This window comes from Alosa sapidissima, chromosome 24, assembly GCF_018492685.1.
Source record: "Alosa sapidissima isolate fAloSap1 chromosome 24, fAloSap1.pri, whole genome shotgun sequence".
Taxonomy (NCBI): Eukaryota; Metazoa; Chordata; class Actinopteri; order Clupeiformes; family Clupeidae; genus Alosa; species Alosa sapidissima.
This window is the reverse complement of record NC_055980.1, coordinates 24,579,481-24,607,220: the sequence shown is the minus strand read 5'-3', so window position 1 is coordinate 24,607,220 and position 27,740 is coordinate 24,579,481. Positions and strand designations below refer to the sequence as shown.

At 40.6% G+C, this 27,740-nt stretch overlaps 1 protein-coding gene across 2 annotated transcripts; it reads left to right on the top strand.

Annotated features, from left to right (window-relative positions):
* Positions 1-82: 82 nt before the first annotated feature.
* On the top strand, positions 83-27,740 carry LOC121700175 (deoxycytidylate deaminase-like). 2 transcript variants are annotated; one of them, XM_042082979.1, is made up of 6 exons: positions 83-108; positions 13,398-13,475; positions 18,180-18,327; positions 19,356-19,472; positions 25,929-26,025; positions 27,078-27,740. In XM_042082979.1, exons 2-6 carry the CDS (start codon positions 13,404-13,406, stop codon positions 27,172-27,174), a joined length of 531 nt encoding a protein of 176 aa, XP_041938913.1. In that variant the 5' UTR covers positions 83-108; positions 13,398-13,403; the 3' UTR covers positions 27,175-27,740. The 2 variants fall into 2 exon arrangements, with proteins under 2 accessions (XP_041938913.1, XP_041938912.1); XM_042082978.1 differs by lacking the exon at positions 83-108 and adding an exon at positions 10,140-10,220.

The window sequence follows — 27,740 nt, the reverse complement described above, 5'->3', positions numbered from 1 at the left end:
TGCTGATATAATACAAGGTTATTAGTGTATGTGTAATGTAGTGTAATGCGTCTTTGCAGTGAAAGATGGAGTGATGTTGAGGAGTCAAGAGGAGTCACTGAGAGTGAGGTAGGCCCGGTGAAATTTTCCCCAAAAGTTTTTGCTTTCATGCTTTTATATTTATATTTATTGTCATTATTGTGATCATTATCAAACTATCAAAAACAGTTGGTTTTCTATTGTTTAGTGTTTAGTTGGTGATAAATTAGTATACCATATATATTTACAGGTGCATCTTATAATAAAAAATATTATAAGATGCACCTGTAAATATATGACATGATATTGACTATCATGGAAAATGTCACTTTTCCACGTAATTTATTTTAAAAAGTGAAACTTTCATGTAATCTAGATTAATTACACATAAAGTGAAATATTTTAAGCCCTGTTTTTGTTTTAATCTTGATTATTCTAATTTTGATGATTACAGTTTTGCAGTGTTTTGCAGATTGCAGTACAGCTCATGGAAATCAAAAATCCAGTATCTCAAAATATTAGAATAAAGAATGTATAATACTGAAATAAAATAGAGCTCTAAATAGCTAATTAGTCAAAATAGCAGCAATGGTTTCCTGAGCCTTTAACTCTGGAATTTCTGGATCTCGGTCTTTAAATTAGTCTTGGCAGGGTAATAGACATTTCCACTATAAATATACTGTATATTTTTTAGATGCACCTGTATAGCTTACATATTTCTGAGTCTGACATCTTGATGCTTGATGCTCTGATTGTAATTTTGGTTAAACCAAAATGTGAAACTACTCCAGCAGTGACTAAAGATTGTTAACTATAAATGTAAATTATTTTTTTGTAAATGAAACTAAAACAACAGGATAAACAGGTACAGTTTATTTCCGCATGCATTCACTCTACAGTGGCATGACCAGATGTGTGTGAGCTGTCTGCGGATCAATTTCAATCATGCATTTAGAAAAAATCAAAAATCACGATTGGTGGGCACAGGGCCTAAAGGTGTAGGTTTTTAATTCTAATATACGATTCTGTTCCGGAACAATTAAAGAGGGAACATTTGATATAGAACAATATTACCAGGTTAAATTTGTAATTAAGATTAGTACAAAATATTTTTTGACCTTCTCTGCCTCAAAACCCTCCATATTTCATATACTATATACAATATATATACAATACAATATAATATATTTACATTTAATATTCTTGGCAGGACTCCCTCTTATGTCATCTCATTTGTGTTTGGAACTGTTAGCTGTAAATGTTGTCATAGTGCATTTAGAGTAATAATTAAAAACAATATGCACATCTTCATTTATTTATCTACATACTAATTAATATTAATTGCATTTTGTTAACCTGACATTTGTTTGTTTGTCTGTTTGTTGCGTGGGAAAAACTACAACTGTCCACAATGATGGTTCAAAAATACAGTTATTGAACAAAGGAAAAATCCAATTAGCAAGAATCCATAGCAGAGGGTTCAGTTGGGCAGCACCATTGCAACAACCAACAGCAACTAACCAGTTCTTAGTGGGGTTTGGCACCATCTAGTGTAATTGTATGGGAATAACTTAAAGGTCACATTCACTGAGAAACCGTTTAATATTTGTTACTTTTGAAATACTATAGCTCATTCCAAGTTGCATATGCATGCTGCACGTGAAAATGATCTTCTACCCCCATTGCCCGCATTACAGGCCAATGAGTGTACAGTCACTAAATGTACACATAACCTATTTTTTTTTAGACCCCCCCCATGGATGAAATTCTACTAAACTTGGCATACCCCCAGAGAATGCCAGGTCAATCATACACATAAAATTTGGTGCAGTTATGAACATCTTAACTGAAGATAGGGGCGATTAAAGCAGAATAATATTGCATTTTCATTTTTTACCGGGGGGGTGCAAATCACAAATGAGTGATTATGGGCCAGATTGATGTGGGCCCTTGAGACCAACATACCATAAAAGATTCTTCATCCTCAGTGCCACGGTTCAGGTAGTTATTTAGTGGCCCCCGGGGACGACATTTTTCCGTAAAAGTCTAGTGGGGCTACATATCCACCAAATTTCATGTGTCCCGGGTATCGTTGACCAAAAATTCAGGAAGTAGATGACGGGGGGAAAAAAACAAAACTTTGACAATCCCTATATGACCGACAAAACCAGGTCTGACCCCATGGCTCCTTGACTGGCATTATCCAAAATATAGAAATTCATTAATTGACATAGTAAAGAGTTAAATTGTCCAAATTTGAATGCATGAAGTACAGTCTGAAAAACTATCACACAGAACAATGTATTTTACTACATTTTCTTTGAGTTGATTTGCATTTAATATGAGTAATCCTCTTGAAATTAGAGGTATATCCTAATTTGCATATTTAAATATTAAATTACAGATAACTTGTAATACACTTTTTTTCCATATTAATGTAAGTAATCAACTGGGGAAGTTTCATAGTGATATCTGCTATTTATTTTTTTTACCCTATTCACCTGTAGTGTCTCACCTTGTATTCAACACATTTAACAAGAAAGGGTTAATATACAAAATTGCCCAAGGGATATATCACTGGGCACCCCCCTAAATCTTAAAGAGGTACACCTAGTCTACAAGATTCTGCAAAAAAAAAAAAAAACTTTAACCAACAAAACCAGGTCTGACCCCATGGCTGCTGGACTTCCTGGGAATCTAATTAAGGTGCATGGTATCCTGAACAACAAGAAAAACCTGAACATTTTCAAAGGAAATCTGTCGATCTCTGACAAAACACTAAAAGTTGGTCATGATTGAATCATTCATCAGGTCAATGAACCAAAACAATCGTCCAGATCAAAACAAATATGGTTTACTGAACACAAAATCAAGTTTCGGCCATTGCCATCTCAGTCCCCTGATCTAAACTCCATAGAAAAAATAGTGGGGTGAGTCAAAGAGAAGAATGCACAAGTGTGGACCTAGGAATCTGGACGATCTGGGGAGATTTTGTAAAGACGAACGGTCTTAAATCTCTTGCTTTGTATTCTCCGACTTTATGGGGTGTCATAGCTGAATATTACAAGCTGTTTTTTTTTTTTTTGCAAAGGGAGGCTTAAGAAGGTATTGTAAGCAGGGGTGCCAATAATTGTAAGCAACTTGGTTTTATTATGTGATTTATGTGATTTTCCTTTTTCTCAAAATAAATTTGCTTCCCTTTCAAGGATTTTTCCTATTTTCTTTCAAATAAATAAGTTAATCAACTTTAGCATGAGGTGGCAACAATTCTGGAGGGTACTGTATATGTGTTTATGCATTGTTGCATTTGCATACACACACAGTCTCATCAATCCAACCATAATGATTTGTGGGAATGTGACACCTGCCCCTCCCCTGCAGGGAGAGGGTAGTCCAACTGCAACTCTGACTCTCACCCTCATTCAAACCAGGCAGACAAGGAAGTCCAATGTGTTTTCTTTTTTGCATTGTAAATGATCACAGCTTATTGATGTGGGTAGGGTTGGGTTGGGTTGGGTAGAATGGGGGTTCTTTTGAAGTTCCTGGATCCTTGTCTAAATGGTTTCCTTTCTTGAGAGATGAAACCACAACAATAGTAAATATAGTAGGCTAACCCTCTGTGTTGCGCCAGATGTCTGCTACTGTAAATGTGGATTTTATGTTTAATTAATTAATCCTATGAGGTTGATTAAACAAATATTAGATATAACATAAAAGGCCCGAGCCAGGATTTTTCAAATAGCCAAGTCGACTCTACATTCGTCTTGGCAGTCAGAAGTGTCTGCAACTATGTGTCTCGTTAGCTATTTTTACTTAGTAAATGAAATGAAAGAAAGAAATACATGACCTCAGTGTCCTCTATGGTAAATATGGCCATACTCTTGAGATAAACAGATGCATCTAAAAATATAGAATATTGTGGAAAAGTGTTTTGGTTTAAGTTATAAAATATGTTATATAAATAAATATAAATAAAATAAACAAATCAATGGTTCTATGTCACTCTTGGCAATATGATCATGATACCTTTTATATTCCAGCCCTCTCTATGGTTTAATATTGCATAGGCATATATTATTATGACCGCCGCGCAGCGAAGCGGCGGTCATATAGGTTTAGTCAGATTTTTTCTTTCTTTTTCGCATGCCCAAATTTCCGTCAATGATTCCCGGGACACTGAAAGCCCGTGGTACACGAAACTTGGTGGACATGTAACCCCACATGGATAGCATGGAACCATCGTTTTTCGTTTTGATCTGTAGCCCCCCCGCTGAATTGGACCCCCCGAAAGGAGGGTAGGGCAGACACGGTTTTCTGTGAATATCTCGAAAACCGTAGGGTTTAGGAGGACCATTTTTTTTTTGTATGTTGATCTCAAGGGGCCATGTCAACCCATTCCATAACCACTCATTTCATGTATAGCGCCACCTAGTTAAACACAAAAAAGTAAAAATGAGGTGGTGTAATTGAAGGTATCTGTGACCTAACATAGTCAAAACTGCACGAAATTGGAAGTGTAGGATCATTATGACACCCTCTGTATGCACGCCAAGTTTTGTGGAATTCCGTTCATGGGGGGCCACACAATAAATTAATTTATGTTACTATACACCAACTGGCCTGTAGGTGGCCGGAGACAGTTTTCTGTGAATATCTCGAGAACCGTAGGGCCTAGGAGGTCCACCTTTTTTTTGTATGTTGGTCTTAAGGGGGCATGTCAACCCATCCCATTACCACTTATTTCATGTATAGCGCCACCTAGTTAAAAATTAAAAAGCAAAAAATTAGGTGTTTTCATCTCAATATCTCTGGCTGACAAGGTCAAAACTACACAAAATTAAAAGTGTAGGATCATTATGACACCCTCTGAATGCATGCCAAGTTTTGTGTACTTTCGTTCATGGGGGGCCTTACAATAAAATAATTTATGTGTACATTTAGTGACGTACACCAACAAGGATTCCCGGGACACTGAAAGACCGAGGTACACAAAACTTGGTGGGCATGTACCCCCACATGGATAGCATGGAACCGTCATTTTTCGTTTTCATCTGCAGCCCCCCCGCTGGACTGGACCCCCCGAAAGGAGGGTAGGGCAGACACAGTTCTCTGTGAATCTTTTATGGTATGTTGGTCTCAAGGGCCCACATCAACCTGGCTCATAATCACTCATTTGTGATTTGCCCCCCCGGTAAAAAATGAAAATCAGTAGGATTAAAAGAAAGCCAAAATAAATATTCATCATCATCATGGCTGCATTTTCAGTATTGGCGAGAAGTAGTCGTTTGTCCACTAGATGGCGCATCGTTGCAGTGAGACGTAATTTTGTTGGAAGTTAAAAGTGGATTGGAAAAAACAATGGACGCTTCATACAAGGACTGTAATTTACCGCAGCGAACATCTAATAAGGATAGGACGATGTTCACATGAAGTGTAATTCCCATTTCTTCTTGAAGCCGAAATAAATCTGAGGATGTTTATCGGACATGCTTGGTTTTTACTGCAGGTACGTTAATCTTGTAATATCAATAAGGACCTAGGTAATGTTACCGTTAGCGTTGGTTGAGTGATGGAGGCATTTGATTTATTGCATTTGTAGAAAACTATAAATACCAAGCAAATGTATAGCAGCACTGTTTGTATCTTTCGACTGTCATTTATTGCACGTGCTACAAAATCATTCTGTGCAATGGAAGATTTACCAACGTTACACCGGTCTGATACAGTTTTGCCTATACATGCGTGAGACGGAGACGCCTGTTTATTTTGTTTTAAGTGCGTGCAGGGTGTGAGAGGGGAATCGATGTGCTTTGATTACAGCTTGGTAGTTGTAGTCTGTGAAATTAAAAAGCACGTGTGTGTGAAGTATCCAAACAATGACACCTTCATTTCATTATGGCTGCTTTAGCAAAACACCTTAAGCTACTGTGTAGTGGGTCCCATTTAGAAGTGGCTACTTCATTCGCGCTTTCCTTGACTCATGGAGCTGCGTGAATGTTATTACAACTTTTCGCCACGATATGACAGTTTAAGTCCGCTTGATACTGTAAGGCGTAAGCCATTGGTTTCCAAAGGAGATTTTATTTGTGTCGCCAGCATAGCCTATTGACAATTTATGTTGTAAATAGGCCTACCTTATAATCCTACCTGTAGCTTAGGGAAGCTAACAGCTTTCTATTAGGATCTAGTTTGTTAGTTACCGTTTTGTCATAACTCCCTGATGCATTTTTGCATTTAGAATAGCCAGAGCGTGTATATCTCAATCGGAAAATTAAACAATATCGGGTGCCTATGGACTAGGCTGGGTGAACCCAGCCTGATCCGCCCGCTATTTATTTTTTGATTTCTTAAAAGATTGAGCTTGGTCTGATGAAAGCCAGACTAGCCATGGACCTCAGTTAAACAATGCAAGGGAACATGAATCAGCCTATATTTGCACTAACAATAACGGACAAAAGCTCTTCAACTTTGGCCCGTTAAAATGTGTATGAACAGTCTAGCGACGCATTTCATCAAGGCCCATTTGGACATGTCAGTTATTTGCACCACTGGTTAGATGTAAAACAGCATTTCGTTTCAGACTAGGCTACTGTTACTTAATTTGTGCATTAACAATAACGTTTCAGACTACTGTTACTTAATTTGTGCATTGACAATAAAGTATTACATGAACTAAAGATGACTAAAATCTTATGTAGAAGAAGAAACATTCACAAAAAATCCATCCATCCAAAAATGACCTTTGTTTTTGATAGCTGTTGAAAACGGCATGGAACTGACAGAGATGTTTTTGTTTATACCTTTTGCTTTTCCCAAATACAATGTAGCCTACAGGTGTAAGTGACCTTTCATCAATCCAGTTGCAATGGATGAACTGTGATTAACTGCCCTACTTGTGATTGTTTAGAGATTTTAAAGGTTTTATAACAATGCTACATCTTCTTTGGCTATTCTACAATCTATTCACCTTTTCAGCACCAGTAGGCTACTTTCTGTGCAGCCGCACACACACACTCAGGCATGCCAAACAAGCACAAAAGTTTCAAGAGTGGGGGATGGAGTAAAATATGGAGACAAATTGAAGTGTGATTTATTTTCGCGGAACGGATGTACAGGACTGAGCGGCGGTCATATTTTGTACCGCTATGCGGTACATCTAGTTATTACTATGATGGCAGAGCAGCAAAGCTAATGCTTTCACATGTCACAACTTTTGCCCATTCTTCACAAAATTTTGCACAGATAATAGTCAAACAAACATTAAAAAAGTCACATATTCACATTTCAATCACACCCAATAATATAATTGCCTGTCACACCCATATATCTCAGAAACCGTTCGATGTATGTAAAACCAAACTTACATGGATTCAGGACCAAATTATAAGGATGCAGAAGATATGTTGCATCATTTTTGTAGATACCTGATGTGTTTACATTGAAAATGATCTTTTACCTCCTGGTACTTTGATGTTGCATCATTTTTGTAGATACCTGATGTGTTTACATTGAAAATGATCTTTTACCTCCTGGTACTTTGAAAGACCCAATGGATGACAGATGGATACTTGTGGCGTCATAGCAACAGTGGCAATATTGGATTTCACCATAAACACAAAAGTTTTCACATGCCCGATGCCTAAGCACCACTATTGAAAAAGCTGTTGGTAGCATCGGCTAACTAGCGCCAGATTTTGGAGTGCAGGGGACAAGCCGAGATGGGCTATGAGACATGCATTCACACTCGGTATCATGTTTCAACAAAATTTAGGTCAATATAACACCGGAGTCCAACCCTTATCAGCCGTGGGGGCAGCTGTGGCCTACTGGTTAGCGCTTCGGACTTGTTACCGGAGGGTTCCCGGTTCAAACCCCGACCAGTAGGCATGGCTGAAGTGCCCTTGAGCAAGGCACCTAACCCCTCACTGCTCCCCGAGCGCCGCTGTTGTTGCAGGCAGCTCACTGCGCCGGGATTAGTGTGTGCTTCACCTCACTGTGTGTTCACTGTGTGCTGAGTGTGTTTCACTAATTCACGGATTGGGATAAAGGCACAGACCAAATTTCCCTCACGGGATCAAAAAAGTATATATACTATACTTATCAACCCCTATCGTGTCACTATCCACCATATTGAACCTCAATAAAAACCTTTTCACGGAACTTGGCGGAGATGATCTTCAGACCGAGCCATACAAACAATACTTTTCAGATTTTTCATTTTCAAGTGTATTTGCCCGTAACAGCCAATCAAATATGGCAATGAAGCTGCCAAACAGGAGTTGGGCTAACATCTCTGCGACACTTTGAGTTAACGTAACCAAACTCGATACCATTAGCCAGGACACTGTCCAAATGTTTCTGCATATGCATTGAACGCTTTAGTGCCACCACCACCAGTTCAATGTTGAACATGCATTCATGCGCATGATCCTTGACTCGTTTGTCTGATTTTCACAATTGAGGTAGCATCTTAATCCTTGGACCATCCCAAGTTCATCAACCCCTATCACATCACTTTCTGCCATATTGGACCTGTGCCAGATTTGATCCAAACTCTACGAAAAGTGTCAGTGGTCACAAATTTCATCCGATTTTCATGGAACTTGGCAGAGATGAACTTCAGACTGTGCCGCATGGACGATACTTGTCAGATTTTTCAATTTCAAGTTTATTTGCCCATGACAGCCAATCAAATATGCTGACGAAGCCGCCAAACAGGAAGTGAGCTCATAGCAAGGCTTTGATGTATGAAGTCCAAGCTTGGTAAGGGTACTTGTGACCTGATTGTGATGACACACTAAGAAATTGGCATCATTTGGCCTCTATATGGGGTGCTGCAATACAGGAAGTGAGCTCATATCTCAGCAATGCTTTGATGTAAAGCCAAACTTGGTAGAAGCAAAGATAATTAATGCGTAGCAAGATGGGTCGTCCTAGTTCATGTCTATGAGGGCAAAGTGGAGTTCAGTCAGAGACGGGCTCTGGTTCAGTCCCCGCCTGCACAGCTGCGTGTCACTGACGTATGACTGACGTTTGAACGCCTCGGTTCCACGCCAGACAGAAGCCGGAGTACAAAACAAACTTGGTACACCTTCATTAATGTTGATTTTCTCCCAACTGGAAGGTCATATTGTCACGACATTCTCCTGAAATGGGGAGGAGGGTTTGGAGATCATGATACCGTGTCCGAAATGTGCATCCATTGCTCAGAAAAATAAGGCTTTGACAAATTCTGGGAAATTCTTGGATTCTGCCATAGACCTCAATGTTAAAAAGGGAGCCCGATCACTGCATAAATGGGGGATAGTGGCCCCCCCTCGTGCAGGGCGTGTACTACTGCTACCCTATTTGCATACATTCCCGGGGACAGGAAATGGCCTCTCAGGAAGTATCTTCGTAATCAACCATCTTTGGTATAAGGACTTGGTGGTACTTGATTGTGAGAATATACACAGAAATTGCCATAAGTTGGCCTCTAGGGGCACTGTAACAAAGTAAACGAGCTGATATATCAGCCATTCTTTATCCAATTGACATCAAAGTTGCTGTGAGTGCTTGCTCATGCCATGGCAACACCATTCCTGCTAGTACTGCTGGGACCCCACATTTCTGCTTGCAGCTATATTCATATTTATTTTACTCTAAACCTAGGGTTAGGGTTTTTTTTTTTGTTATATTTTATTTTAAGTAAGTTTTATTTCAGTGTAAGTTTATTTTCCTTTTCCAAATGTATGTTAAGTTCTAATTGAATTAATATATATTATTTGATTGTTATATTATTATGTCTTATTTGCATTTTCATGTATGTTGATATTGTACAGCACTTTGTAACTTTGTTTTGAAAAGTGCTATATAAATAAAGATTATTATTATTATTATAGGGTTAGCTTCTGTAAACACACTGTACACTACTGTCTACACTGCACTATATTTCTTGTCCTGTCTATGCACCACCTGTCAATACTTTGTATATCACATTTCACTTTTTTTGCACTTCTGGTTAGATGCAAACTGAATTTTGTTGTTTTAGTACTTGCATTCTGCACAATGACAATAGAGTTGAATCTAATCTAATCTAATCTTGTCCCGAAGACCCGGAGAACCTGCTCGACAGCTATTTTTACAGCCTGGACATCATGTCAAAACCCAACAAGAGAAAATGTAAGCCTACTGTAACAGATGAAGAAACAACAAAAGTTGAGGTCAGTGTACTTGAATCCAGCAATGCCAAATTTGTCATACTCAAGCTACTCCACACAGACGTCAAAGACTTGAAAGCTAGTCTCGAATTCACCTAATCGCAAACTAAAAAGCTCAATTTCAATCCACTCCACTCCAAGTAACTAACATCAACAGAGAAAACAAAATTATGAAAGAAACAATACTGGACTTCCATTGCCACAGCATGTGTGATAATTTGGTATTCTCAGGAATAGGCTTACCACAAAACGATCCACAGGACGATCCAGAGAATGCCTTAAAAGATTTCATGCAAGACTCCTTAAAACTGCCTGAAGCAACAGTTAATGAAATAACATTCAATTGAGTTCACCTACTCCCCTGGCCTGGAAAATCCAGACCCAAATCCGAAAGATTAATGGTCTGACCATGACAAATTAAAATGGCCCAACTCGAGGGGTGGCACCAAGCATGCATTTGAAAATCTCACTGCACGCAATTGGATAACCCTACGACCAATGTTTACTGTCTGATTCTGGACTTCGATGCAATTGGATTACACTACAACCAATGTTTACCGACTGATTCCGGACTTCGACGTTGCAGCGCTGTCGCCATCTGGTTAGCTTACCTCTGGCCCACCTATATCAGATACACCGATGTGATTAGTGCAGCTGGCTACAAGGGAATAAGTAATATTGCCAGAGTAACTCAATTTGCCCTCTCGCGAGAACTCTGGATTTCCAGGATATGACTCTCCAAGAACGTCAAAGAATCCTTGCACTGATAATGAAGCGATTTCTGTATGTGGATGGAACACCCTACCGCAAACAAAACGTCACCAACCTGCACGTGTAACCAACCTGCCATCCCCCATGCCAACACGACTGCTCACTCTGCTTTTCTCCTAGCCGTATCTGGCTATAGTCTGCCATTATCCATGCCAATATCTATCTCAGAACTCTAACTGTGCATCCCGCTGTCCTTCCACAACGAATGTTATATCTACTCCTAGCGCCGCAATCGCTGTTTCTGTATCTCTCCATCTTCTCTCTTCTACTCTCTCTTCACATTTGTCACTTGCTATTCTCTCTTTCATGTTTGAATCACTTGCTCTTCTTTCCTTCTCTCTGACTTTGTCAGAATCTCTATCCCTTCATTTGTAGTTATATGTGTGTCCTGCCTATCAAGGTTTACATAACATGCTTATTGTTTGTATGTGTGTCTTATCCATTTATGCTCTGTGTCTGTTTAAGCCAGCCCAGGAAATCTCAGTTGATATTGGTTAATACTAAATGAAATTTCCTGGGCTGGCTTAAATAAAGATGGTTAATATTCTCAGCAAGAATATACAAAAGCCGCTCCAGTACATCAATACTTTTCTTTCTTATACCAACCTACATAATACATGTAATTCATGTACACATACACACTTGACCCCCACTCCCTCAATCCTCTCATTCCTCCCACTCCCCTCTGCTCTTGCCCCCCCCTTTCTCATCTCTCTACTCCGTGTATACCTATCCTTGGAAGAAATAACACACACGACACACTGCCTACAGGCAATCATGAAAACACTTAAAGTGTAACTTGCCAAAATGCAACCTAGGGTCTTTTTGTGAGTCAAACTTTCGTTTAAAAGTATAATTTGGACGGAAACGGTACTTTTAGGATTGACTGTATTGTCGTTTTCGGGCCTTTTGAATGGGAGTGCTAAACACTATGAATGGGATTTTTTTAAAAACTAAGAAGTCTCGACTCAACATGAAACTTTGCTCACCAGGGTCTCTACACATGAACATTGTTTGTGTACACAGAGTTTACTAAAAAAGAGGTTTTTGGCAAAATGGTGCAAGCGGAAAAACCAGCTGCTAAAGTGTTGTTTAAAACCTTTCTTTTTAGTAAACTCTGTGTTGCGTCTCCAGCACTGCATTCAATGCAAACGTCTGCAAGCACTGTAACACACAGTTTCTACACACAGTTGCGTGCGTTGCAGTGCTGGAGACGCATTCTATTCACCTTACATGGGCTTACATTTGGCTCCGTTGCCAAACTGAATTGTGGGTCCGTTGCGTTGCGTTTCTCCCGTCGCTCGCGTTGAGAAGTTCAGCTGATGCTGCACCGACCGACGGCACCGGCCAAATCAAGCCAATCGACGGACGGCACCAACCAATTAAATTATGGTTATACATGCCTGTAAGTCATTTGCATAGCTACCATCGGGAACACCCACTGGCATGCGTTGACGGACCGCAACTGTGTGTAGAAGCCATAACACTTTATATGGGTTTACGCCATACGTTGCCGAAGTAAATTGTGGTTCCGTTGTGTTGCTCCCATCGGCTCCATAAAAAGTTGAGAAATGTTCAACTTTTGCTGCACCAGTAGGCAGCAACGCAAGGCACCAGCCAATCAAATTACGGTTATACTTCAAGGCATTTACATAGTACACACCCCTGACCTTTGGGAAAACATACTGGCCTTCAGTAACGCAATGCAACTGTGTGCATCTAGGGTAAGCGGTTTGGCCGTCCTTCCCCCCGAGGCAAAATTTCTCTGGCCGAAACTTTTGAGGTGTTTCACTGTGTGAAAAAATGGATATTTCCCCTCCGTTTTTAAAAATAATTCCGTTCATACCAATGCTAAAAACAGCTGGGGAAGGGTGTCGCAAACCTCTCGAGCAAGAGAGATTTCGAACAAACGAGGGAACAACATGTCACAATGCTGAAACACTGCTTTCTCCTGATTACATGCAAAAGTGAAACAGGAGTTTTCCCACATTTCCACTTTGGCCAGAGTTTTCAGAAATAATTGTTTTCAGTGATAAAAACCTTTGTTTCCGTGTAAATCAAAGGGCAAACCACATGGAAATATATGCATTTTTCCTATGTGTAAACGGGGTCTTAGAAGCCATCAGTCTAGCTTCTGGAGACAGCATTTTAGTTGCAAACAAAATCAACCGAATCATGCTCAGATTACGTGATAGATAGGCACGGTTGCTCACCTGTCCATCATTGTACAAAGCCCGCTCATTCAATTTGATGGATCCCAAAAGGTCTGATTCGGGCATAGTTGCTCCTCAATGTAACCATTCCGGACCAAACTTCCTGATCTCAAATGTTGTAGGTGGGGCTAAGTTCAGCTGGCTTTTATGCTAATACTCCTGTATTGTTTTTTTCTCTCTTTCCTGACAAATATAGAATAAGATGGACAACGATACGTATTTCATGGCTGTGGCCGTCCTCGCTGCAAAATGGAGCCCGGACCCTAACACTAAGGTATCACTGCCTATAAGTCCAAATAATTCCCCCACCATTCTACTCTTTATGTCATGAAAAGGGAATGGGCCTGCAAGGCTCATCATGGTTCTGTCAGGTTCTTTATACAGGTTCTGAATATAGTAATTTAGCGCTCATATTCAAATAAAAATATGATATATACTGTATATATATACCAGTACTGTATTTTTCACTAGGGCTAAATGACTACCACAAAGGATGAGAAATGAAATAAATAAGTAACTAAAGCAGACTAGAAGTAGTATACATATTGACAGAGTATGTTCACAATATTTTAAAAATGCATCTTTATGATGACACGTTGCCATGGTCAGAAACTAAGTTACTTTACCTTAAAATGTTGCATATAGTTTACATTTCAACATTGATTAGGTTTTGGTTGTCGGTGATTTTATTGCACCCCTTTCAAGCTGCACAATTATTTCTCTGCGTGCGTGCATGCGTGTGTGGTGTGTGTCTGTGTATATGGATGCTTTGGTTAGTGTTATGTTAGTGTTTAGGACTAAAACACATATTTTTCCAATCATGGTCTGATTCAGTTTTCAATTTTGTCTGTCTGTTCTTTGCCATCTCCTTAGTAATAATATAATATTACTATATTAGCCTTTGGAATTAAAATAACCCCACGTCATCACATACCCTTTACCATATCTCACGATTGGCATGGGGTACTTTCCATAAGATCATCTCTCAATGCAAATCAAACCAGCTATTAGGCTATCTGAACTAAAACCATCCCAATCTCTAGGTATGTTGAAGGGTATGTGATGATGTGGGATTATTTTAATTCCAAAGGCCAAGGGAACTTTTTCAGGATGTATAGTACCCTGAATCCATGAAATAACTGGCCTTTAAAAATAAAAATCTGCCTGCTTCTAAGGGAATTTAACAAAGGGGTATGAATACTTATGCACCCTGTATTTTAATGAAGAACATTTATTTATTTACGATACATTATTAATTTACTAAGATTTTTTTAAATTCCTCTTTTTAGTCAACTTTAGCATGGGGCTGAAGACTTTTTATTGGAGTCTCTAAGTCTTGGGGCTGCATTTTGCACACCAGCGCATGGCGTAAAACTCGTTTTCCACCCGCGCAAAGTTGAATTCGGTATTTTGCACGCTTATTTTTTATTCATTGGTTTAAAATGATGTTACGCCCCAAACACACCCATATGACTGATTAAAAAACCTAGGAACACCTTGTTGCGCCATGCGCTCCACGTTTGATAACGAAACCCCTCTCAATCTGAACTGGACATCCTACTAAATTTGAATAGACTTTTGACGAGTGACGATGCACTTTAGAATGTCGTGATGGGACTCTTGAGTCTCTAAGGGACTTTTCGTTATTTATAAACGGGGCCACCGGAAGGATTTTAAGTGCTTCAATCAAAAGTAGCAAGACCCTACCCTGCCTGCAAAAAAAATTACAACGACCCTTCAGTAGCATTTTCAAAAAAGGCATGTCCCTCCCCGGCCAATTGTCGATATCTTCCGCCCACGCTTTAAGTGCTACGAAAACACATCGACTTCAACTACTGTTCTAACATCAACCTCTGCTTTCTGATCTTACACATCCCACTTCACCAAGATGGTGGCCATTTCAGTAGATTTACTCACTAACATTGTTGTGGAAACACAATAAGCATGGAAACTAAATGCACACTTCCTGCAACTGCATTAGCCTAATTGAAATAAGTTACTCCTAGTAAGTATTCACATGAAATAAAACAATAAAACACTGAGACCATTCAACAAAGCACACTGGGTAATAACAAATTCAACACATGAACTTGTTGCTATGGACTCGTCTCTAGGCTTCCTCAGTCATTGTAAAGCTGTCTATGTTGTAAAGCTGCCGAAGCTGAACATTATCCAAAACTCAATTTCTCAGACGAGCGTCAATTTGGGAGCTTGCTACACTCCTTTCTTCTCAAATGACTTGAAAAGGCCGTTTGCACAATTTCACAAATAATCACAGGGACCGAAAAATACCTAACATGCCAACGTTTTCCGGGTTTATCATTTTAACTTTTCCCCGCTGTCTTGCCGTTTCAGAACAGCGGTCCCCAACCACCGGGCCGTGGGACATTCCTAACCGGGCCGTAGCCTACGACAAGAGTTTTAAAAAGAATGCATGCAAACTAAACTCTATTTAATTCGCAATAATGTCGCGTTTTTACATGGCATAGGCCTATATGCAGTTGTTTGATTGCACGCATGTTTGCATTTTGCAAGGTCTTATTTCTTACGTCTGTCTGTCCCGCCTTCAACACTTTACATATTGCCTTCAGCGCTGCGCAGCCTCAGGTCAGCTCACTTCATTTGATCAGTTCTTGGTATGGTAGTGTCACACAAAGTTAGCTAAACTGCTAGAATGAGCAACAAAAAACAAGCATCTTTAGCAGGTCACTGGTCAGAGTGTTCGAGAGCCGCTGCAGAGATTTCTTACAGAAAAAAAGTCACCGCTGCACATTTTAGTGATGAGGACTGGGTGCCAAAACTCGCTTACCTGTGTGGCATATTCGGGTTGCTTAATTACCTCAACCTGTCACTCCAGGGGAGAATGACAACTGTCTTTAAACTGGCAGATAAAGTAGCTGCATTTAAAGCCAAGCTTGATTTGTGGGGACGAATGGGGACGGGTTGTATTTGATATGTTCCAAACAGTAGTGGGGGTTTAGGGAGAGACTGAGGCAGGGCCCTTTCTCTCGCAGCTGGTGCGCAATCACCTTGTTGCGCTTTCAAATGAGTTTGAGCGTTAGGCTACTTCCCATCCTCCAAAGATCCACGGCAAACCAATGAGTGGTTCCCCAACCCATTTGTCAATATCCCGAATAGTCATAACTTGTCAGCGCAGGAGGAAGAGCAGTTGATCGAAATTGCAAATGACGGTGGTCTTAAGAGTGTGTATGAGGAAACCTCTCTGGCGGGTTTTTGGATCAAAACCAAAGCAGAATATCCCGAGATAGCGTAAAAGCGCTGAAAACGTTGCTACCATTTCCCACCACGTATCTATGCGAGGCCGGGTTTTCTGCAATGACTGCAACTAAGACCAAATTGCGCAATCGACTGGACATTTCAAACACACTGAGGGTGTCACTGTCTTCCATCACCCCCTGATGGAACCTTCTTGTTGCAGGGAAACAAGCACAGGGCTCCCACTGATTATATTCGTAATGCACGTTTAGTTCCATTTGTTCCCATATTTTGTTAAGCATGTTCACACTTGATAAATGTAGCTTCAAGTTGTTAAATTTTCATAGTTCATATTGTTCAATTTTCACTTCTTCAAGTTCACGTTTTAAACATTTTTAAGAGTTTGTTACCTTCACTGTTAACTGGAGCTAGTTCTTTTCAAGTAATGCATGCACAACACATTTGGAACATGGAACCCCCGACAACCCCCCCCCCCCCCGGTCCGTGAAAAAAAAAAATGGGAATCAAACCGGTCCATGGTACATAAAAGGTTGGGGTCCCCTGCCGTAGAATATCCCATATTACTGTAATACTCTCATAACATTAGTCCTGCATTCTGGCCTGTCTCTGTGTTGTCCTGTTGTTACCCCTTGCCCTTCCAGTGAAACAGATGTATTCAAATCATCGTTTTGCTTGCTTGAATGCGAACTCCGAGTGCATCTAGGCCTATTTAAGTTAACGACGTGGTTGTCATGAGAGCACGATTCATTGGCGCTTGCAGTGTTCGGCCGTAGGCTATGTCTACGTGCGCACCTGCCACTCAGCTACGAGTAGACAAAGAATTCCCCCTGTATATTCACTCCAAGTTGGCCTACCATAACTTACCAACTCTACACTGTAGACCATAAACTGACTATTTATATGACCAATGTATTTGTTCAACTTTATGAAGCAGAATTACGCACTGCTACTTGGAACATAACACATTTTTGTTGGCAGGAGAGAGAATGACAGCGATTAACAAATTGCACTTGTTGCTGGTTACCAATAAACAGGGCCTACTATATATTTTTTTGGCAAACAACGAAAACAGAAAGGATGGAGACAGCAAAGCTAGAGATGGGCAGGAACAAGGTCAATTGGTAGAAATAATATAATTTATAAATTTATAAAATAATAATTAATTTATAAAATAAATTTATAAATAACGAACAGTCCCTAAGGTCCCGTCCCGTGACAACCTTAAAGGAAAACTAGGCAGGATTAGCTATATTTCCCCTTCTGCTGGAGAAATCGTGCATTATGCTATTTCAAACTGTGGAAAAAGGTAACGATGGATTTGTTTACAAGCTAGCGAAATGGTTAGCATAAGTTTGGCAGAACAATGTGGATGTTACAAGGTAAGAAACACGATTTAAAACGTGTTTCTTGTTTCTCACTTCTCTTTCTGGGACGGTAGTCTCAATGTTGCAAGGTTGGTTTTCCACCTGGGGATGCTAGGGGCAGCGGGGAAAGTCACCATTTTCACCGGAACAGGTCATTTAACCATCCAAATGATTTCTAAATGGGTATATTACGTTGAAATAGTTGGCAAATTCTCCTTTAAGACTCACAGGCTCTGTTGCCTCCTCTGCTGGCGAGCCGGGATGTTCAATGACATTCTTCAGTTCACAGTTCCATCTTTGTGGCCCCTGCTTTTTGTCTTGCAGAAATATCCCTTTTCTTGACCTCATCTGACATGTTGACATTATTTCTGTCCAAGGTCGGGGCCTGCATTGTGAACCCGGATAAGAAGATTGTGGGCATCGGCTACAATAGGATGCCGAATGGCTGCCCCAATGGCTGCCCCAATGGATCGCTGCCTTGGGCTCGAGAGAGTGAGGACCCACTTGGAAATAAATATCTGTATGGTGGGTAGCGTATCTTAATTCAAACTTTTCATCATCATCATCATCATCACCATTATTACCAGACTCAGGATCCATTCAAGACACAGACAACACAGACAGGACATACAACTTACATTAGAAAGGATAAGGCAAACAAAACACATTGCACTTCTATGAAAGACACCTGTATTTCCACAGGGGTGACTGGTAGTATTGTACTAATCCTAGAATTGGCTAACAGCATTACAATGTTCTGGAAGACAACATTTGAATTTGTACATCAAACTTAAAGGAAACATATGTAAGATTGTGGCCAAAACTGGAACTGCAATCACTTTGAAATTACTTTAGAGCTGTGTATCACCTCCCCCTCCATCCTGACTCGAGGTGGCCAACCCGGATGCTGAAAAACTAATGACTTTGTGATTAGTAGATAAGTGGAGGGTGGCGCATCAGGCCAAAACACAACATGACATGACAAAACACAACATCAGTTAAGGGCTGCAACATAAGGGCTAACATAATGTCTAGTGACATATTAGGGCCATTTTGTGATTAATTGAAATACATTTCTTATATATGGTTCCTTTAATAACGTCAATAACGCCTGAAAGGTGCTGATCCGTGCATTAATGAATAAAATTTTAAAAGGAAAACATGGGTAAATTGACCCAACTCTGCCTCTGGTTGGCTTTCCATGAAATTTTACTCCTTACACCTTAGCCAATCATCATCACTTTTGCAGTTGTCTCGCCCACTGCAAAACACTTTGCAGCTCCTGTGTCTGAGAGAGCCTGGTTGGATGAAAGCAGCTTCAATGAAGTAACTACATAGTAACGCTAGTAACCCGCCACATTTTATTGTCAGTAATGTTAACGGGTCGTAACGATGGAAACAGTAATTGGATAGATTACTGAACTAACGCTGTTAGTAACGCCGTTGTTTCCATCTCTACTCATCAGAAAGCTACCATTCCAACACGTAACTCAGTGATGTGTATGTAATTGTTGCCTTCTCTGATGGCTGTTCCTCTCCATCCTTGGTTGCAGTGTGCCATGCTGAGCTGAACGCCATCATGAACAAAACCTCGGCAGATGTGAAGGGCTGCACCATTTATGTGTCCCTGTTCCCCTGCAATGAGTGTACCAAGATCATCATCCAATCAGGTGAGGAAGGGTGGAGCAAATGAGGCAAGGATGAAGGACAGGAAAAAACTCAATCTGTACTGGCCTCACTTACGGCTTGCGTGCGTTGCAGTGCTGGAGATGCATCCCGTTCACTTTACATGGGGTTACGTCATCCGTTGCTGAACTGAATTGTGGGTATATTGCGTCGCGTTGCTCCCGTCGCTTGCGTTGAGAAATTTACGGTTATACCTTTACCGTATTTACGGTTATACCTTAAGTAATTTGCATAGCTACCGTCGGGAACACCCACTGGCATGCGTTGACGGAACGCAACTGTGTGTGGAAGCCGTAAATGCTATTTTCTGCTTCTGCGTTGAATCGACGGCGTACCCCCGCAGACCCCTCTGCGTCGTCGCAAACCCCTTTCCGACCCCTCCATCGTAGCTCAACGTGCACCTCCAAAAAATTGTAACTTTGCGTCGAGGCAACGCAGACCACAAGAACTGTGATTGGTCAATTCGTCCTGTGTATTGATAGTCAGTGTTTCAAGCAGCCTACTGTGGGGAGTTAGCAACATGCTAGTTCACTGACATAAGCTTTGCAAATAACCAAATAAATAAATTTTGGTTACAATGACGGGGTTATCCGTTTGTAAAGTGTCTATATATCAGTAACTGATTCATTCCATGTCAATTCAACCAGGGCCCACGCACTTAGGTCTCAAATGACCAGGTGTACCTATGTTATCCAGGAGACACACTAGATACTAGTCATTAGATCAAAATAAACGTTCAAAAAAACTAACAAGTCAAAGAAAATCTTTCTGGGGTGAGATCATAGAAGAGATACAGTACTCCAGAATTATTGGCACCTCTGCTAAAGATGACTAAAAACCCGGTATAAAAAATAATCTGTTGGTGATTTATTGTAAAAAAAAAAAAAAAAATAGGAAAAATACAACCTTGAAGGGATGCAAATTTATTTTCAGTAAAAGGAAAATCTTATAAAGAAATAAATATTTTTAAGGAAAGCATGTTGCTCACAATTATTGGCACCCCTGAAAAAATCTTATATACAAAACCTAACAGAAGCATTTTCATATCTAATTTCAATTTATTTAAGTTAATCAGAGTGTCTGTGAACTTTCCGCAGTAGTTCATGACTTTCTTTTTCACTATGGTATAAAAATAAAGTCACACAAAGGCTAAATCCTCTAGTCATTTTTCAACATCGAAAAGAGAATATACTAAATTTAAATAAAAAGAAAGTGTGTTGCCATAAGTCAGAGAATGTCTATGAAAACTAGGTACTTTGTTGAAAATTCCTATATTTACAGTTAAAACAATAATTAAAAGGTTCTAATCATCTGGAAATGTGACGAACATGCTTGGACAAAGACCCATGGTTATCTTACCCATGCACAGTATGGAGGATGGTAAGATAGGAAAAAATCCATAAGAACCACTGTTGGAGACTTAAGCTTACAGACAAAGGTATCATCTTGGGGTCACCAAGATGACCTCAAAAGTGACCTCACTGCTAATAGATTATTTAGAGGGCATGCCAGGTAAGAGCCTGTCCAATCATTTAATTACCAATGTAAACGGCAGGAGTTACTGAATGGTGCAGTGACTTTGTCTGGAAGTGTGGTCTATTGTCAGATGAAATGAAAATTTTTGGATAGAAACACTTTAGGTGTGTTTGGCATACATAGAAGAATGGGTATACTGAAAAGGACCCCATGCCTAATGAGAATTATGGTGGAGGGCTGTGTGGGGCTGTTTTTATTCCCAAAGGCCTTGGGAACCAGGGCCGTAGTCACCATAGACTTTGGGGGGGACGTGACCAAAATGTCCCCCCCAATATTCGGACATAGAAAAATAAAGAAAGAAAAAAAAGGCTATAGGCTATTACAGGAAACCAACAAGTCCCGCCATCTGAAATGCAATCAAACGTAAATAACGCACAAATTAGTGACCTGTTGATGGTTTCAGAGAGAGTAGCCTACACTGTGAGTCCTGGAGGTTTTGCGTTTGATGCGTGCGCTATCAAAAGCTTCCTGCACCCTGCTGCGGTGCAGGCTGTCAACAATATCGCAAAAGATACCAGTACAATTCTCACAAAACTTGTTGGAAAGGTGTAGCACTGTCTAAGGAAACCCCATTCATTTTTGAAGCAATTCAGAATCAGACTCAAAGGGAACTTTGAAGCAATTCCATATTGTAGCCTATTTTCTCGCAATGATAGCGAAAGTGAAACGTAGTGTCCTTGTATTTGAATTTGTGCGTGCCTGTGTCATTCATTTCTTTCACGTCTTACAACATAAATAATGCATTCATATGCTAGTAGTAATGTCAGAAATGAACCGGTTTATAAGCCTCTTAGAAATGGTTGTTGCATCTTGCATGTTACATTTAGATGCATCCATGCAGGCAAAACGTAGCACTCAAATGTGGCGACAGCACAAAAGTTGAAAAAACTTTTACAATGGCGGTGATAGCCTACAGTTAATGTGAATCGCGGACAATAACCAAAGAAAGGAATTTCCACCTCCATTCACTAAATAAAGGCTGTGTTTCTACATGTTAACACAAAACGTAATTTCTATCAGAAACCAGCCTATAATGCATAGGGTAACTTGAGGTGAGTCAGACAGAAGAGGGACCTGACTTAGTAGGCTAGCCTATCTTGAATCCCATCCCGTTCAAACTATCTTAAAATTGTGTGATTAGCCGCCAGAATAATAAAATCAAAATACAAAATATGATTGGGCTATAGGTCCAAACCTATGAGTAAGCATTCAGTGTAATATAGAGGTTATCAAAGATACTCTAGTTTGTATTTTCTTTTAAAATATACATTTTGGAGACAAATGGAGTCATACCACAGGTCTATATCCAGGGATGGATGATTAAATGGACCTTCTGGGCCCAAGAGCTCAGGGGGCCCTGAAGACTAAGACTGTGTGAAGTTGCTTCTCCGCCCTTCTCTTCTATTTCCACAAAACTCACAAGTCGTCATAATATAAAGGGTCATTTTATTTAAGTCTTCCGGGGAAGTATGCCCCCGGGCCCCCTATCTTAACTGGGGTAGGTTTTTTGCATCTATGCCCAGGGGTTCATAATCCATCCGTGCCTATGTCCGTCAAAAGTTTGGTATATCCTAATTGACTGACTTAACTAATGACTTGTTTGTGATTTTAATAATATTTTTGCATGGCAGGAAATGTATTGAAATTCTGTTATTGAAATTCACACCGCACCACAAATTTGGTCCCCCCCAATGTTGACATCATGGCTACGGCCTTGTTGGGAACCTAACTAAGGTACCAAAACAAACGTCCAGATCTAAACATATGGTTTGCTGAACAAAAAATCAAGCTTCGGACATTTCCATCTCAGTCCCCTGTTCTAAACTACATAGAAAAACAGTGGGGTGAGTCAAAGAGGAAAATGCACAAGTGTGGACCTAGGAATCTGGACGATTTGGGTAGATTTTGTATAGATAAATGGTCTTAAATCCCTTGCTTTGTATTCTTCAACTTTATGGGGTGTCATAGGAGAATATTACAAGCTGTTTCATTGGCAAAGGGAGGCTTATGAAGGTATTACAAGCAGGAGTGCCAATAATTGTGAGCAACGTGTTTTTGTTAAAAATATTTATTTCTTTATGAGATGTTCCTTTTACTCAAAATAAATTTGCTTCCGTTCAAGGTTGGATTTTCCTATTTTTTCATTGTGAGATTACAATAAATAACCGACAGAATTTTTAAACCAGTTTTTAGTCAACTTTAGCAGAGGTGCCAGAGGCCCACTGGTTAGCACTCTGGACTTGTAACCGGAGGGTTGCCGGTTCGAGCACCGACCAGTGGGCCGCGGCTGAAGTGCCCTTGAGCAAGGCACCTAACCCCTCACTGCTCCCCGAGCGCCGCCGTTGTAGCAGGCAGCTCACTGCACCGGGATTAGTGTGTGCTTCACCTCACTGTGTGTTCACTGTGTGCTGTTTGTGTTTCACTAATTGACCGATTGAGTTAAATGCAGAGACCAAATTTCCCTCACGGGATCAAAAAAGTATATACTATATAATATACTATACTAATAATTCTGGAGCGTACTGTAAGTGTCTCGCAATGTTCATTTCTATGAGTATGGAAATGTAACCTGACTCCGCCAGATGGATTGCTTCGTATTTGGCCGTGGAGACTCCTAGCTTCCTACTGTAGCTTCCCCAGGAATACTCGAATATTCGGATAAAACATCAGCGATAGCTATGCTCATCTCATCCGTGGACGTCGCCATGTTGTTTAGATTGAACAGTAGCTTCTCGTTTCGTCACAACTAAACCCGCCTCAAAACCAACGCTGATTGGATGTTCGTTTGGTGAACTGCTCCAAATTTTCTCTATCGGAGAGATGCCAGACTAGCCTGGTAAACCAGACCCTGGAATCTTTCAGATTAAGGGTCTGGCCACGAGTAATGAAAATGGCCCAATTCGAGGGGCGGCACCAAGCATGCATTTGAAACTCTCACTGCACGCAGTTGGATAGCGCTACGACCAATCACAACAATTCATCAGTGTCAGTCATCAGTGTAGCTCGCCTTTGTCCCGCCTACACCGATTTGATTGGTCCCTCTCGCTCGAGAGATAGAAGAAATTTGGATCATTGCTCGTGGCCAGAGTATCTTGCGGGCACAATTCAAATTGTGCTCTCGTGAGAACTCTGGATTTCCAGGGTAATGCCAGACTGATCTGCGACTGGAAATCTGAAGCTCGCGAGATCAGGATGGTCTCACGCGGCTAATGGAAATGCACCATAGTTCATCTTTTAGTTCTTAGCATTGTGCAGGCTACATTCACAAATACATTAGCCTACATGAACAGAATATAGAAATAGGAAAATGTCTTGGATCCATTGCAACTGCAAGATTGGTAGCCCAATTAACAGTCAGTGACACTGTGACTTCTATTCTGTGCAAAATGTGACTCTCCGTGCAAAATATGCATGCTGAAAGTTAAAGCTGCAGTTGGCAAGTCTGACAGATTGAGGGAACTTAGCCAAAATGTTGAATGTTTACAACTCTCGTGCCCCTCCCCCACTACCACCGAGCACCCCCTCATCGAGTTTGTGCTCGTCAGTGCGCACCAGAATGCACCAGACTGTGATTGACAGTCAGATATCACATAGCCCTGCTCTGATTGGACCAGAAGAACCAGGAGCTGTGGATTTTTGCAAAACAAATAACAGACTGTAGGTGGAGGTAGAAGTGCAGGTTTTTTTCTAAAACCGGCTGATTTATGTTGTTCTGTCGGAGCACAGTGTCGGTTTCAGTGAATATGATCAAAAAAATCTTGCCAACTGCAGCTTTAAAGGGAATATTAAAATGTTTTACACTGGCCTTTTTTGGGTTACCAGTATGTATTGGTAGACATCCCTGATAACTTAGCCTATACAGTGTCAGATAAACTCCCTTTGGTTTCAGCCAATCAATTGACAGTGTTTCTTTTACTGTCGTCCTGGCTGTCGGAATAGTCCAAATAGCACAAAGGAGTTCGCTAAAATATTGGTGGGGGCAATTTTGTCATCTCAAAATATTGACAAGGACTAGTCCCTAGGGTCCCACCCTAAACCTACGCCCATGCTGTAGTGATAGGCAGAGCTTCCCTGTTTCCCTACATGCACCCCCTCAAAGTGCGCTCCTCATTTGCAAACATTTTTCTCTCTGTGTGCAGATAGGGACAACACATTACTTTTAGGAGTGCATGTTTGTCTTCATTCTCTCTCTCCCTCATTCCATACTTTACTCCATCCATCTATTTTCATCTCACACCTTGAAGCATGGAGGTTTTATATAACTGGAGAGAATAAGTCCCACTCCCATGTTCACGCCCCCAGAGTGTAGCGCTGTAGCTGCCTGGCCGCTTTAGCTGTTGGAATTCAACTTGAACTAGGTAAAACGTTTTTTTTTTTTCCGTATCGACAGTACTCGGTGACCTCGAGAAACGGAGATCTATGTGAAAAATCACTCTTTTTTTTTCTCTTTTAAAGTGTAACTCCAGCTAAATTTGACCCCAGGGTCTTTTTCTGCATTACTCAAATACTGTAAGCCGAGACAGTATTTTTCATTGATCAACCACTACAGAGCTTGTCCCAGTATACGCTATAGCCCCAAATCACAAACAGTGGATTAGCTAAGGGCGGTAAGCTAAAAGCTTCCCAACCGTCCCCCTACCAGCTCCTCCTACCCAGTATCGCAAGGATTCGTTGGGCTGTCACGTTTGGTTAATCTAATATTCGTGCTGGGGTTGGAGGAGCTGGTAGGGGGACAGTTGGTTCTCTAACTATATTATTGTATTATTGATGTTTTATGTGTAGGGACATGTCAGGTCAGCTCCTGCTCAGCCTGTCATACAGGTAGTTGACTTCCTTTCTCTCTCTGTCTCTCTCTTTCTCCATTCCTCTCTCCCTCCCTACATCCCTCCCTCTGTTACATACAGGTATAAAGGATGTGATTTATTTGTCAGACAAGTACAAAGGCGAGAACACTACAAAAGCCTCCAAAAGAATGCTTGATTTGGCAGGAATCTCATACAGGTGAGTCTCCAGAGCTCCTCATCTAGCACCTACTCTGCCATTGACATGAGGGAAAGAGGGGGAAAGAGAGGGGGCCAGACATGCTTCATGTACATCTAGCTGGTTGTTCTAAGGTTAACTCTCAGCCAGACAAATAAAAAATGTGGCATTGCTGCATTGTTCATTCACAAATATGGCCGTGTGTGTGTGTGCAGCCTTACTATACACTGTGCTTTGTGTAGCTATTTGAACACAGGTATGCTCTTTGTCTGTGTGCATGTGTGAGTGTGTTGCAGTGTGTACTCACCAGTCAAACATACAGTGTGTATGTGTATGTGTGTGTGTGTGTGTTTGTGTGTGTGAGAGAGATGGACTGTGTGATGCAGTAGTGTGTGTGTGTGTGTGTATGTGTGTGTGTGTGAGAGAGAGAGAGATGGACTGTGTGATGCAGTAGTGTGTGTGTTCATACCAAGAACCATAACTACAACTATAACGGCAAAAAAGTATTGTTCTGGCTAATATGGACGACAACATCCACACATAAATTATAACAATAACAATATGAAGAACGATATCATTGGGGATCACTTTTAAAATAAAAAGCTGACGGCCATTCAGATTCCATCAAACTCTAGCATGTATTCATCAACATGAGGAGAGATTTTCCTAAAAGGTGTAGGGAAAGTATTTTGACGAGATGACAAAAGGGTTATTATGTTAGTGGGAGATGGGGGGGATGGGGGATGGGGGGGATAGCTGAAGGAAGGAGAGGAGTGAGTAGGACTGGAGAATGAGCAAAGATGGGGTTAACTGCTCTACTGGAAGTGCCAAGACTGATAGATGGGGATAAACTCACTGAACTGTGCTTGTTGGGGGAGGTTATAGTTAACGCTGTGAATTTGAACCCCCCCCCCCCTTCTTGTTTCACTCAAGTTTGGGTGAATTTCATTCAAAGCATCACAAGAGAAAAAGTTCACTTAAACTTTTTCTTAAACAAAATATTTTCCCTTTTTTTCCATTTGTGTGTGTGTGTGTGTGTGTGTGCATGTGTATCATGTGTGTTTGTGTGTCAGGGTTGTTCTGCCAGCTTCCAGAGAGATCGTCATTGATTTTGGTGAAATTGCGCCTGGTCTATTTGGTAATCCACCGGCTGATCCACCAGCTGATTGACGTCCGGCCCTCTCCACTATCCTTCCTCTACCACTGATGGCTTCTGTTCTCTCCTTCTCAACACAATCACTGCCTCTGAAGATCTGAATTTAGGTGATCGTAGGGAGCTGGTGTATTTAGTCTGTTATACTTTTACTTTGAGTCTTTTAACCTGCAAATGTTTTAAAACTTTGTAAAAAATATATATATTACTAAAAGCTTTGGAATGTAAATAGTGGCAACACTATTCCTAAGCTGTCAGCAGCACAGGCTGTCACCCTTAGTGCCTTTAAAATAGTTGAGTTTGTATCTCATTTTTTCTGGGTTTGTATCTATTTACCTTCATTTTTCCCCTAACAGCAAGTATAATGCTATTAAATGTAATCTTCCACATGTATTACTGAAGTACTGCCTTTTAGAAATGTTTAATGACTAATAGTCAAGTTTAGATATAGTGGGTCTGTTATGTCCATTTTGAAGGCATTGTTGTGAATGGCTTTTTAATTCAATGCAACATATAGCTTACCAAATGCATTTTCTGTTTGACTCCACTACTGCTGTGACAAAATAAAATCAGCCAAAACCTG